The 14,030-nt window shown below is 42.1% G+C and overlaps 1 protein-coding gene across 3 annotated transcripts in view; it reads right to left on the bottom strand.

Moving 5' to 3' along the window:
* The window catches only part of ACSM3 (acyl-CoA synthetase medium chain family member 3), a 29,383-nt gene extending 16,791 nt beyond the window's left edge, over positions 1 to 12,592 (bottom strand). For 2 of the 3 annotated variants that reach the window (XM_006212113.3, XM_072942710.1), the window contains exons 1-3: positions 12,433 to 12,592; positions 6,389 to 6,658; positions 5,596 to 5,806 (exon numbers count right to left, since the gene is read on the bottom strand). In XM_006212113.3, coding sequence (XP_006212175.2) covers positions 5,596 to 5,806; positions 6,389 to 6,589 — 412 coding nt within the window. In that variant the 5' untranslated portion in view covers positions 6,590 to 6,658; positions 12,433 to 12,592. Of the gene's footprint in view, positions 1 to 5,595; positions 5,807 to 6,388; positions 6,659 to 7,756; positions 7,836 to 12,432 lie in introns of all 3 variants that reach the window. The other variant, XM_072942709.1, reaches the window with a different exon arrangement.
* Between the last annotated feature and the right edge of the window lie 1,438 nt (positions 12,593 to 14,030).

Genomic DNA, 14,030 nt, shown 5'->3' with positions numbered 1-14,030 from the left:
TATCTGTAGAACATTCATCACATTCAACTTAAAGAGAGTTTTGATTGAAAAGTAATATTAACCAAGATTTATTGAGTACTTGAGTGCCAGGTGCTATTCTAAGTGTTTTGCATGTTTTAACTCATTGAATCCCCACCAAAAAATCCAAAACATAAAAGCTATTGTTGAGTAAAAAAAATGTACAAGCTAAAAGTTGAGAATTATGATTAATTTGGTGGACTTTCTGAGGACTCAAGCCCAGGAGGCAGCCTCCCAGATAGCTCCGAGGGACTATTCCGAAGGGGTAAGGAAGGAGCCACGATACGTAGAGGGTTTTGCAACAAAAAGGAGGTAGTCGGAACATCAATTACTATTAATTACAGAAAACCAGATATCTCAAGTTAATGAATTTAGTGTTTTTCTATGTAGGGGAAGATGCAAACATCTGGGTTCACTGAAATTATTCCTTTGAAAAGCACCATAACTATCTATTCTTTCCTATCTTGAGTTTCCTCAGGGCTCACTGCTGGGGGCAGCTGTAGTGGCTGATGGCTCAGTGGCTGCAACATCCTTTGTTTACTGACATGGCAGGTGGCTTTCTTAGTCCACACTATAAATAACATGCCCAAGATCACTGAAGTAGCAAATGGCAGTGCACAGACTGAACCCTGCAGCCTGACTTCAGAGCTATACATTTAACCAAGTCAGTTCAGTGCCTCTTCAAACATACACGAATGTTTTATGGTTTCTTTCCAAAGGAAAGGATTGAGGCATTTATCTTTTCTGTGCTTCCCACTATTTGTCTTTCTCTGTCTGACTTATTTCACTAAGCATAATATTCTCTAGGTCCATCTAAGTTGCTGCGGTGGCAGAATTTTATTCTTTCTTATGGCTGATTAATATTCATACACACACACACACCCCACATCTTTATCCAACTGTTTGTTGACAGGTACTTGGATTGCTTCCATGTCTTGGATATTGTAAATAGTGTTGCTGTGAACATCAGAGGGCATGTCTCTTTTTGAATTAGTGTTTTTATTTTTTTCCAGATATATACCCAGGAGTGGAATTTCAGACTCATATGGTAGTTCTATTTTTAATTTTTGAGGAACTTCTATACTGTGGCTGCACCAGTCTACATTTCCACCAATAGTGTACAAGGATTCTCTTTTATCCACATCCTCTCTAACATTTGTTATTTGTAGACTTTTTGATGACAGCCATTCTGATAGGTGTGAGGTGATAGCTCACTGTGGTTTTGTTTTGTATTTCTCTAATAATTAGTGATAGTGAGCATCTTTTCATACGCCTGTTGGCCATCTCATGTTGGCTCTGTTCCCTATAAGTGTGTGTTTTTCTTCTTCCTACACCGGGACCTTTGCCCCAAAGGACGAGAGTGGTGAAGCAAGTGGGGCCTGTGAGCCTACAGAGGTCCGGTGTTCTGCTTGTGTGGGCACCTGCAGCTCCACGCAGACACAGCCCACCATCATATCTTGTCCCTGGTCATGGTTGCCCTAGATCTAGGGCCATGCTGTGGCACGGAGTGCATGGGGCTGGAGCATTCGGCTGCCTTGGGCTGGGACGCACAGCGAGGTGGTCTCGGGAAACCTAGAAGCTGCTAGGGCAGACCTCTCTCCACCCTGCCTGGGGGGCAAGCCAGCACCCCTGGAGTCCAGGCTTCTCCAGCCTTTCTACCTGTCCCAGCCATCTCCAAGCAGCCAGTGGAGCTTGTCTCCTCTGAGTAGGACTCCAGGACTAGGATGCCTGGTCTGCGCCCTGACCTGTTCATTCCCCAGGGCAGGTGTCCACTTGGGTGACCTCCCTTTTCCTCTGAGTCCCCTCCCAGGGGCAGGCACAGGTCCTCATGCGATCACTTTTCCTCCTGTCCTACCTGTTTATGTGTGTATCTTTCTTACAGCCTTGGTTGTACAGGAGTCCTTCTGCCAGTTTCCAATTAATTTTTAGTGAAAATTGTTCCACTTATAGATGTATTTTTGATGTGTTCGTGGGGGAGAGATGGACTTCATGTCCTCACACCTGGCCATCTTCAAGAAGCCCTCAACATTTCTTATAAAGCAGATGTAGTGGTGATGAACCCCTTGAGCTTTAGTTTTCCGGAAAGCCTTTATTTCTCCTTTGTATCTGAAGGATAACTTTGATGGATACAATATTTTTGGCCGACAGTTTTTATCTTTAAATATTTTGAGTATATCATTTTACTCTCTCCTGCCTGCAGAATTTCTGCTGAGACATCTGCTGATAACCTAATGGGGCTTCCTTTGTAGGTGACTGTCTTTTTTCCCCTGGCTGCCTTTAAAATTCTTTATCATCGACTTTTGACAGCTTTATATAACGTGTCTTGAATAAAGTCTTTTTGCTTTGAGGTAATTAGGTGTTCTGTTAGCTTCCTGGACTTGTACATCCAGTTCTTTCCCCAGATTTGGGACGTTCTAGCTATTATTTCTTTAAATAAAGTCTCTTCTCCTTTCCCCATCTCTTCTCTTTTTGGGATACCCATTATCTTTATGTTGTCTTTCCTAATGGAGTCAGATAGTTCTCTCTCTGTTTTTTTAAATTTATTTTTTATTTTATCTTTTTTTGGTGGGGGAGGTCATTAGGTCTATTTATTTATTTACGATTAGTTTGTTTTTTAATGGAAGTACTGGTGGTTGAACCAAGGACCTTGTGTATGCTAAGCATGTGCTCTACCACTTGAGCTATACCCTCCCCCAAGATAGTTCTCTTATAATTTCTTCATTTAAAATCCTCCTTAGTTCTCTTTTCTCTCCTATCCCAATCATCTCTAGATTTCTGTATCTGAGCTTCTTTATTCTCTCTTCCATTTGGTCTGCTCTATTCCCAATGCTTTCTATTGCATTCTTTATATCCTTTATTGAGTGCTTTGGCTCCAGAATTTCTATTTGTTTCTTTTTTATAGGTTCAGCCTTTTAGTAAAATACTCCTTCTGTTCATTAATTTTATTATTGAGATAATTGAAATGACTCTTATTTTTTTTTAATAGCTAGCTTGTTAACAGCTATTTTGAATTCTCTATCAGCTTGCAATCTTCCACGAGTTTAAGTCTGGTTTCTGAAGAACTGTCACTTTCTTTTCGTGATACCGAGTCACTGTGCTTTTTCACAGCACTTGATGAGTTGTTCCTCTACCCACACATTTGAAGGAGTGAGTATCTTTCTTACTAAGTAAGATTTGTTTAGTTTGATCCTAACAATTCAACAGGTGGGAAATTAGAGGACTTTCTTCCGTTTTTCAGTAGGTGGCACTATAGCACAGGTCTTTGATTTCTCTAACCCGAGCTGCCTCTGACTGTACTTGAGAATCAGCATTTTCCACCCTTCACCTCCTCTGCCAGGGGTCTTAGGGGAGCCCTCACTGTTGCTGCTTGTGCCTTTGAGGCCCTCAGTATCTTGCTGCTGCTTCTGTCACCACTGAGGGCACCGGGATGGTGAGCACCTCTGTCCCATCAGGGTTGTTAGGTTTGCGGGTGTTGGGAGTCTTAGGTGCCACTGTGGCTGATGGGGCTGGAGTCCCAGGCCCTGCTGCTGCAGCTGCCTAGTTCCCTTTGGCTGCAGCTGGGAAGCTGAAGTTGTGTGCGCCACCTCCCCTGGGTTCCCTGGAGCTGTACTCTCATCCACTGTGGCTGAAGGGCCAGGGTCACAGGCACCCTCTCTCCTGTTCCTTTGGCTCCAATTCCTATGTTCCAATCCACCCACCTTCAGATGTACTGATGTGTGGATCTCTCTGGAGTCCTGGTGTGTTGGGCAGAGGAATCTTTGCTGAGTTATGGATATTCTACTAGTTGTGGACGGAAGAGAAGAGATGAAGGAAAGAGCTCGCACTACCATGATGCTGACTTCCCCCACCTAGATGATTTTTAAGAACTATTCATATTTTGAAATTTTATGAAAATTCTAGAAAATGCTAGAGCGGGCACTAGGCCCTACCACTGACTTTCTGAATGCTTTTAGGCAAATGACTTAATGTTCCTTTTCCCCCATCCATGAAAGCTTTTCCCTCCCTGTTCATAAAATGAGACTTCCCCTTCCTAACCATAATCCTTTTGTGAAGATAAAATGAGCAAATGGGTGAATATTTATTATAATTCCAGAGGGATCACATGCATTATAGAAACTTCTTCAAAACCTGTGGACTGAGATTGGGTGTTATACTAACTTTTTGTGGTAAATATTACTTAAAGTAAAGGAACAACTCATTGGAAATTAATATTTTTAAAAATAATTATATACTGAGATTTCTGTTGCAAAGGGATTTGGCCTATAATACAAAAGAGTTTGAAAATTAAAATGTGATACGAGTTTGTTGTTGGCACTGGGGGCTACAGGGCAGTATATTTCTGAGAACTGAGAAATAAGAGGAATAGATTGCCTTCCAAGAGCTAAACTGTATGCGCAACATAAAGTAGATCAGAACAGAGATATTGATAGTTAGTGTCAAGAAAACATAAGGATTCAAAGAGCAGCAAGATTAAACCATACTCTGATATATTAATACAGAATCGATCTCAGAAGGGGGCACTGCAGCCACAGAATGTAGAAAAAGGAGACTACTAAGCGAATCCTGGCAGCACTCACCCAAGCGTGCCTAGGGGAGAAGCATCTGACACGAGATTTCACATATGATAGTCCCTGGGATGAGGTGGACCCTAGTTAGTACCCACGTTCACACTGGATTGTTTTCATTTCCTCAAATCTACAAGTTATTTCTTGCCTCAGGACCTTTGCGGAAGCTTTTCCATTTACCTAGAATGCTCCCATCATCAGCAACTTCTCCCACTGACCAACGCATCCCTTAGGTTTCAGCTCAAATATCCCCCTGACCTTCTCTCAGACTATGGAGCTATTCCTCTGATACATTCTGATGGCTCCTGTGCTATTTCCTTTTTATAGTACTGGTCACATTCACCCCACTATGTGTTTACTTAACTCCTGACTCTCTCTCCCACTGGACCCTAAACCCCAAAGCTCCTAAAACATAGCAAGTGCCCAGTAAACACCTCTTGCTTGAGTCATGAAGAGGGATAATGCTAAAATATAGCATTTTGAAAATCATCTCAGGAGATGGTAAGGAACTGAAGTAAAGCAATGGCAATGGAATTAGAGAAGAGGCAGCATGCTGGGGGGTGGGGGAGGTCAAATTTACAAGATGTAGGAACTGATTAGGGAGGAGGAGTTGCAGATGCCCGGCTTAGGGCATCAGACCAATGGTAATTAACCACGAGAGGAATAAAGGTGTGAAACAAGAACTAGGATGGGTTTTTTGAGTTTGTGACTGGTTGGGTTTCAGATGACCATGGGTCCTATAGGAGGAGAAAAGAAGTAGATATAAAGGTGTTTCATTGTTGCTTGGCATTCACTTAAATCTATTCCATCATGAGAAACCCAATTCATAGTCTGGGTCAAAAGATATGGCATGTTTCCAACACGTGTTTAAGATCCTGAGAATCATACCATGTTGTGACAGTTCCTCAAATAATTTGCCCAAATAAAATCATGTCTCATGATTACTTAGATGTTCTGAAAAATCTTTCATCCAGCCTAATTTAAATATGATCAGACTGCAAATACTACTAACCTGTTCGCATACAGGCTATATTTGCAAGCCACCACTCTGGGATCCCGGGAAGAATCACAATTACTCGATCTCCCCTTTGCAGGGCACAGGCTTCTGTAAGGATATTTGCAAATTTCCTAGACAAAGATCCCAGGTCCTCAAAACTCCATCTCACTTCTTCTCCATTTCCATTTATCCACCAGAAGGCTGGATTAGAAGGTCTCTTTCCAGCCTGAGGAAAGATAAACCAATCATAGATTCAGGGTGGTTATGCAGCTCAATTCTATTTCGACTGACTTCATGGAATATTTTCTCTGAAGAAAATTCACAGGTCATTGTTAGTTAGGACATACTTGGAGTATTTGGAAATAACTCTAGGGTCCTCATTTCTAGACGTTGAGAGACATGTCATTTCTTCTGGCACATGTCATTTCTCATTTAGCCTGATTATTTTTCTTTCTATAGACTTAGAATTCTTTCATCCCTGTAGATTTCTCTCAGTGCTCTTTCTGTGCCTCATTTCCTACCATTTCTGGCTCTTGGATTCCCTCTTCACTATACTCCTTTTTGTTCTTAAAAAAGTTCACCTATAATCCTATGTTTTTGTAACCCAGGCTTTCTCAACCATGGAACATGTTGAGCCAGGTGTCCTGTGCATTACAAGATATTTAGCGACACCCCTGGCCTCCATCGTTAGGACATACCCTCCCCTAACTATGGCAACAAAATTGTCTCCAGACATTCCCCAGTGTCCCCTGAGGGAAAAATCACTCTCAACTGAGAAACTGCAGTTTGACTGGCCCTTGCTCCATACCTTTTCCATATTGGTCCATTGGTCAAGGACATCTTTAGCAAAGTTGAAATACTCTGGAACCTCCAATTTGAAGTCCTGTTTCATGGATTCATAGTTGGAGAAATTCTGAGGGATCCCTGGTCTATAATCTTTATGCAGTGCTCTCACAGAACCAGGAATTGTCCGGCGCTGAAAATACTTGGCACGAAGTAATGTCTGCATGGTGACAAGAGCTAGCTTCAGCCTTGTTGGATGTTTTAACACTCAGGATTTCCACAGAGACCGATCCATCTAAAAGAGAAGCAAAAGGACATGCATTTGTTTCTGTCTTGAAGTCAGCCATATCTCAAAATAGCTAAGTTTTTAAAAACTATTATTATTATTATCATTATTATTCATAATAGTACTACTTTTCTGAGCCATAACTATGTTCCAAATACTGTGCTCAGTGTTCTACTTACATACAGTTTATCATTAAAGCTTCAGAGTAACCCTGTGAAGTGGATACAATTACCTTCTCTGCATAGAGAAAAGGAGGAGTAAGAGGTTGTCTCAGTCAGCTCTGGCTGCTATAACAAAAATACCATTGATTGTGTGGTTTAAACAACAGACATTGATTTCTTACAGTTCTAGGGGCTGGGAAGTCCTAGATGAAGCTGCTGGCTGATTCAGTTATCTGGTGAGGGCCCTGTTCCTGGCTTGTAGATGCTTGCCTCCTCTTGGTGTCCTTACATGGTGGAGACACAGAGTTCTGGTCTCTCTTCCTCTTCATAAAAGATACTAATCCCATCAGGGCCCCCACCCTTCATGACCTCATCTAAACCTAATTACCTTCCAAAGGCCCCATCCCCAAATACTATCACATTGCGGGGTTAAGGCTTCAACATAAGAACTGGTCAGGGCAGTGGGTAGGGGGCGGAGATACAAACATTCAGTCTGTAACAGGCATTGGTTGGGTTTGAACCCAGAACTGTTTGGTCCCAGCCCATTCTTCATCTGACTCCTACTCTGCTATTCCCTCCCATGTACAGTTACTCTCAGTGAAAGCAAAGGGCTAAGCTTTTTATCCAATATCTTTTGCCTGCAGATTTCACAAGCAGTGCAGAAATATTCAGGAGAATTTTTCACAGTGGGTAATCCATCGATGAAGAAACCGAGGTCACTCACTACCAGTTCTGTAAGAAAGCACTGTTGAAAAATCCTCTAGTTTATAGCCTACAGTTCCCATGCTCCAAATAGGAGCCCACGCTTGAGTCCAGGCTTGGAGCTGCATTTACCAAGGATTAATAATAGGGTTTTAGCCTTTAGAACTTTTGCTGGGGAGGCCTCTCTGGGCCACCCAGCCATCCCGGTGTCCGTGGGAAATCATTTGATCACAATGTCACTTACTCGTCTCATAAAGAAGGCTGTTATAAAAACACAGTTCAAGGGTTTTCCTCTTGATACTTTCTGTAATCTTCCAAATTTCCTATAATGAAATACTGCTCTCACAATCATAAAATCATTTAAATCATTTTAAACTGCAATTCTAGCTGTATGGTACATAAGGCAGAGTCGCTACGTGGAAACATTTCTGTATTGATAAACTGCCAAACAAGGGACGCCAGCCGTAAGTTTTACCCTAAGTGGACTTGGCATTTGGGAATCATGTTGCTGCCCCCAGTGCCATCGGGAGACCTGGGAACTTCTGAGGGTCCCACTTCTCTGTGTGAGGGCCTGACAAAGCAGTGAGCTTGAACCCTCTGAGCTCATCTGGTTTGAGCCTCCTCATTTTTCACCTGCAAGGAAAACAGAGCCCCAGAGAGGGGAAGCAACTTGCTTCAAAGTGTCACATCAGAGTTAGAACTAGATCGTTGGTCTTTGAATGTTCTCTTTACTACAGTTCAGTAGAATTTCAACAGAGAAGTGATTCTCAAGCCTGGTTGTATATTTGAATCATGAGGAAAGCTTTATAAATGTATTGATGCCTGGGTCTTGGACTAATTGAATCAGAATCTCTAGGGGGTGGGGCCTGGATATCATCTTTTTAAAACTTTCCTCAGATGATTCTAATGTGTAACCAGGGCTGAGAGTCACTGACACAGAGGTTATGACCTATGAACAAACAGCATCGGCCATCAGCTGGAAGCTTGTTAGAAATATCCATTCTCAGGCTCTAGTTTCACTTTTTACCAATGTAGAGAGTAGTTGTCTCAAAGATTAAATGGGATAGTGCTTGCAAATTGCTAGTTTGCTAATCTTTGCATTAGAAAGTAAGGTCTATGAGGGTAGTGGCATTGTTATGTTCATGGGAATTATAATAGCATTTGGCCCATAGTCAGTGCTTAATATATGTTTGTTGAATGAATAAATAACATTTTTCAGAAGGTAGAACTTTTGCACACAGTTTTTTTTTCCCCCCAAGAACCCAGAATTATAGTAGGCATAAGAAGTGCCTCTCTTGCTTTAACCAGAATTGTGTGACTACTTGGCACTGTCCATATGTGGCTATTTAAATACTATTGAAAAATCAGTTCTTCACCTACACTAGCTACATTTCAAGTGCTTAATAGCCACATGTGGCTAGTGGCTACCACATACAGGTGAGTGCAGATACAAAACATTTCTATCATTGCAGAAAATTCTTGTGGATAGTGCTAATCTATCTTGATAATAGCTCAGAACAGGAAGAAGAAGATTTTTCTAAGGGTTCAGGTTTAGTAAAGTATTACTCAGCACTGTTCTCTTACCTGAGTTGGGGAGGAAACGTGTTAACCAGAGATCCCTTGGCACTTCTCTTAGGCTCTAGAAGAGGCTGCTCTTTAGAACAGGAGTAAGCCCCTGAGTCCTCAAACATCATTCTGTTTGGCAGCGGGGATTTAATATAAGGACTCACCCTTCTCTGCTATTTGCTGGAAAGTTACAGACTGCACATTTGGCATCTCTCTCCTTACAGAAATAACAACAAGTTTTCTTCAACGGGAAGAAAGAAGTTAAGTAGTCAACACTAAGTTTTTAGAGTTGTAACCTTGTTTTTAATTTTGGGGGATAATATCTTCAAATGGTTCAAAAATCATAAAAGGTACACAGTAAAAAATCCGCCTCCCAGCCCCAGTCTCATAGCTGCCCAGTTTCATCCCACCCTCATTCCCTTGGGGAACCACTATTATTATTTCTATGTATCTGTTCAGGGTTTCTTCATATGTATACAAGCAAATGACTATAGATTCTTTTTTTCCTCCTTTTCTACTTTTATACACCATGTAGCCTAGAATATACAATATCTTGTCCATTAAAATTTTTTTTAAATAAAATTTTGGATGGCTTTCCCTATTAGGTCACAGAGATCTTCCTCAGTGTGCTTTTTGGTTTTGTTTTTTAAACAGCTGTATGACATTCCAGTGAACAACTGCACCATAATATCATCAGTCAGTCCCCCATCAATCATCATTTGACCTGTTTCCATCATTTTGCAATTGGGATGAAAATTTCAAACTATTTTCTCCACTGCGTTCAGAATCCTTCAAACATACTTTGAAAAAAAAAATTGACCAGTCATTTGGAGCTTCAAATGAGCTTGACTATTCTGAAAATAGCAACATCCTCCTCATCAAAACCATTAAGATTGCCTTTCCCCCAACAAGGTACTTTTCCTGCCTTTTTAGTGATTTTTAGCATTTCATAATATTTATTTTCTAGGTCTCTAAATTTCTTTGTAGGTGAAAGAGCTGAGAGTCCAGACTATTATACTTGTTATGGAAACGACAGGCCAGTCAAGAAACAAGCACCACTTGGAGGGTTGGAGTACTCAGATGTATTACGCCAGCGGGCTCAGAGGGGCTTCTGCTCCGAAGCTCTGAGCCCCTCCAAGACGTGCGCATGAGGTTTCACAGGGTAAATACAAGCTTGGGGTATTCGGCCAATAGGCATGGAACAGCTTTAGCAGCATTATCATCACAAAAGTGGAGGCGGGGAGGCAGCAGACCAACATTCCAAAGCCAGATATGTATCTTTGAAAACCCAGCTGGCTAGTAAAAAACATGAAAAGCAAACCAACACTAATTAACTTAGATTTACAAGTTAGTCTAGCGGAACTCAGATCAGTATTCCAATACTTAGATTTGTGAGTTAATCTTGTTAGACTAGCCCGGTTTTTCCTTCACATACTGAGCACCAGAAAACTGCTAATAAAGGTAGTTCCACTGCTGGTCAAAAGGGCTTTTGAAAGTATTTAAAGTCTCATCTCGCAATACTGCTTAGCAGAAAAAAGAATAAAATAATGCCATTTGCTGCAACATGGACGGACCTAGAGATCGTCATTCTAAGTGAGGTAAGCCAGAAAGAGAAAGAAAAATACCACATGATATCACTCATGTGGAAATCTAAAAAGGAAAATGGAAAAAAAAAAGACACTATGAACTCGTCTACAAAACAGAAACAGACTTGCAGACATAGTAAACAATCTAATGGTTACCTGGGAAAGGAAGTGAGAAGGGATAAATCTGGGTGTTCGAGATTTGCACATGTTAGCCACTATATATAAAAATAGATTACACCCCCCCCAAGTTTCTTCTGTATAGCACAGGGAACTATATTCAATATCCTGTAATAACCTTTGATGAAAAAGAATGTGAAAATGAATATATGTATGTATATGCATGACTAGGACATTGTGCTGTACACCAGAAATTGACACATTGTAATCGACCATACTTTAGTTTAAAAAAAAAGTCTCATCTGAAAAGAAACCTCTACATCCATATACCCATGTAAACAGCAGTGCCAAGGGGATTTTAGCCTCCCTACATCTCCATAAATACCTTCCCCATCAAGTAATCTATGTAGTAACAGTGACTTGGGACATAATAAAAATGGCTTGGGATACAGTGCCTTGTGGGAGCCCATGATTGGGTTAACAAATTGTAACAGACCCCAGCCGCTTGTCTCCTTAAAGAAGAACAAATGTGCTTAGTAACTGCCTTGCAAACAGGCGCCTGTGCATCCGCACTCACTCTGGTCTCACTCTGGTCTCCTTGCCGTAAAAAGCAGAGACAATGCCTCGCTTGCATAGTTGAGGTTTTAGATAGCACTCCGCTCGTTGCAACGACCCAGGCCCTCGGCTATAAACACTGGGCGTGCCTGCTGTTAGATAGGCTTTTATCCCCAAAACAAGGAACTGGCTGGTCTGGTGGTCTGCTTTAAGTTATCTATAAGAATGTATCTTTTTCCTCCTCTGTCCAGACTTCCCTAAAGATAAACAAAGCCTTTGTACACATTGTGATTTCTATGATCTTGATCCCACCCTGTCTTTCCCTAAATTCCTGCATTCCATCACACAACTGTTAAGTGATTTTTCCTTTGATTGTACACAATAAATGTGGGAGCATTTGAGAGGCTCGTGGAGTTGGCTCCTGACTTCCTCTCGCTCTCTTGACTTTTTCCACAGAGTCTCGAGTAATTCATTTCGTCTCGGTGGGACTTCTGCCGGCCAGAACCCACACTGCCTCAAAGTTAAGACGAAACCCTTACTGGTCTCCCTAACCTAATAAGACTGTCTTAAACGTCTATACAGGATTTTTCGAGCCATGCTTGACCACCTAATGGAGAATAGTGGCTGCCCTCAGGTTATTTCCTTAGGTTTGCCTCTAAATATTTCCTTAAGTTTCCTAGGGGTAGTTGGTTTACTTTTTGAATGCAGAAGATGGATTCCTGCCACTGAGCAGGATCGGGAGCCAAGTAGACAGTACAGTGGGAAAACACAGCTACTACTTAAGACTCATTTTTTTACAAAACATTTTAACAAGTTGACACACGCACATAGTTTTTACAAAATTAAATACCAGTGAAAAGCTTTTAACGAGAAAGCTCAGCTGCTATGTTTACAGCCTTTTGTGTACATACTCCTGGCCACTTACCAGGCAGTATTATACAACAACTGAGAAATTCTAGTAGAAAAACATTGTTGCCCAGGACTTCAGTGAGAGCATTTTTTATTTGTTGGTTTTGTTTGCTTGTTATCTTTGCTCAAAAGTTATACACTGCAGCCCAGAAAACCTTACATAGGAGACAGATAAGGTGGTACTCACTAAAGTGACAGATTTCCACACAGCTGGAGATGATGGCAGATCTGCTTCCTAGAAGAGCAGCCCGGAAACTTGAACTCTCACATCTGGTTTGGAAGAAGTAAGGTACACCCAGAGGGCCTTTCCTAGATTGGTGGAGACATTTTGGAGGGCGGAGCAGAAGTTCTGGGCTAAATTTACACTAGAAGTTTCCGCAATCCCCAGAGACTCTCCCTTTTATATTTAATGATTTACGTACACCACAAGCTTTGCGTGGGCCTGGGAAAGCAATGTATTCACAGGAGGAAAAGTGTCCATGAAGTTGCTGGAGGGGTTACTCTTGTGAAGGAATAGAGGAAGTTTTCTCTGCAAGAAGGAGAGAAAAAAAGAATGGAAGAAGGCCATGAAGTGGTTTTGAATGGAAAGGAAAAAAATTAAGGTACAGGTTGCTCTAGGTCTCAGTGAACCAGGGGTTGTGTTTATCTTTCAACCGGTTCAACCGGTCAGGGTTAAATATAAATGCTATCACGCTGCTCCTGTGCTCACAGCCTGCAGCGCTTCCTAGGTCACTCTAGGTGAAAACTAAGTCCTTACATGGACTGCCAGGAACTTCTCTATCTGGCACGATGACCTCTCTGTGACCCACTGCCCTCTCCCTCCCCTCTCTCTCACTGTGCTGCAGCCTATCAGCCCTCTTGCTGTGCCTCCAACATACTACCCATGTTCCAGCCTTGGTGAGAAGGAAAAGGCAGGCTGGGCCTAACTCGTAAATCTAAGTGTAACAACTGTCGGATTACTGATCTAAATTCTGCTGGGCTAACTCATAAATCTAAGTTAAAAAGTGTCGGTTTGCTGATTCCCTGCTCATGTTCTTCTTTTGCTAGCCAGCTGGATTTTCAGAGACATATCTGGCCTTGGAGTGCCGGTTTGCTGCCTTCCTGCCTCCGCTTTTGTGATAATGATGCTGCTAAAGCTGTTCCATGCCTATTGGCCAAATATCCCAAGCTTATAATTAACCCTATAAAACCTCATGCACATGTCTTGGAGGTGCTCAGAGCTCCGGAGCAGAAGCCCCTTTGAGTCCGCCGGCATAATAAATCTGAGTACTCCAAACCTCCGAGTGGTGCTTGTTTCCTGGCTGGCCTGTCGTTTCCGTAACATTGGGATCTTTGAATTTACAGTCCCCACTGCCTATGAGACAGGAGGGAAGGGGCCAGGCCATAGCCACTGAAGGAATGACAGCAATTTAACACCAAAATGGTGGAAGATTCACCTCCTAGTGGGCCTTAAGGATTAAGAGGTTTAACTTCTAGTAGATCTTGAGCTTCATTATATGCTCATTGTAACAGCTGATCAAATAACATGCCTGCAGGCGCCATGACAGCCCCAAGGCTAACCTCAAAAGGCCAAAGAATGGGTGGTGGCCCAGTCCCTGGGAACCCCAGCCCCTTCCCCAGGGCAGTTGGATTGATCCCACTGTAGGCATGTGAAGCTACTGAGACCATAAAAACTGACAACACCATGCCTAGTGGCCCTTTGCGCTCTCCCCCCTTTGGAGACGCCTGCACTCTGTCTATGGAGAGTTTACCTACTTTTACTTCAACCTGAGCACCAATTCCCAC

This window comes from Vicugna pacos, chromosome 18 (genome assembly GCF_048564905.1).
Source record: "Vicugna pacos chromosome 18, VicPac4, whole genome shotgun sequence".
Taxonomy (NCBI): Eukaryota; Metazoa; Chordata; class Mammalia; order Artiodactyla; family Camelidae; genus Vicugna; species Vicugna pacos.
Note: the sequence above shows the minus strand (reverse complement) of the source record. Positions and strands in the feature narration are given on the sequence as shown.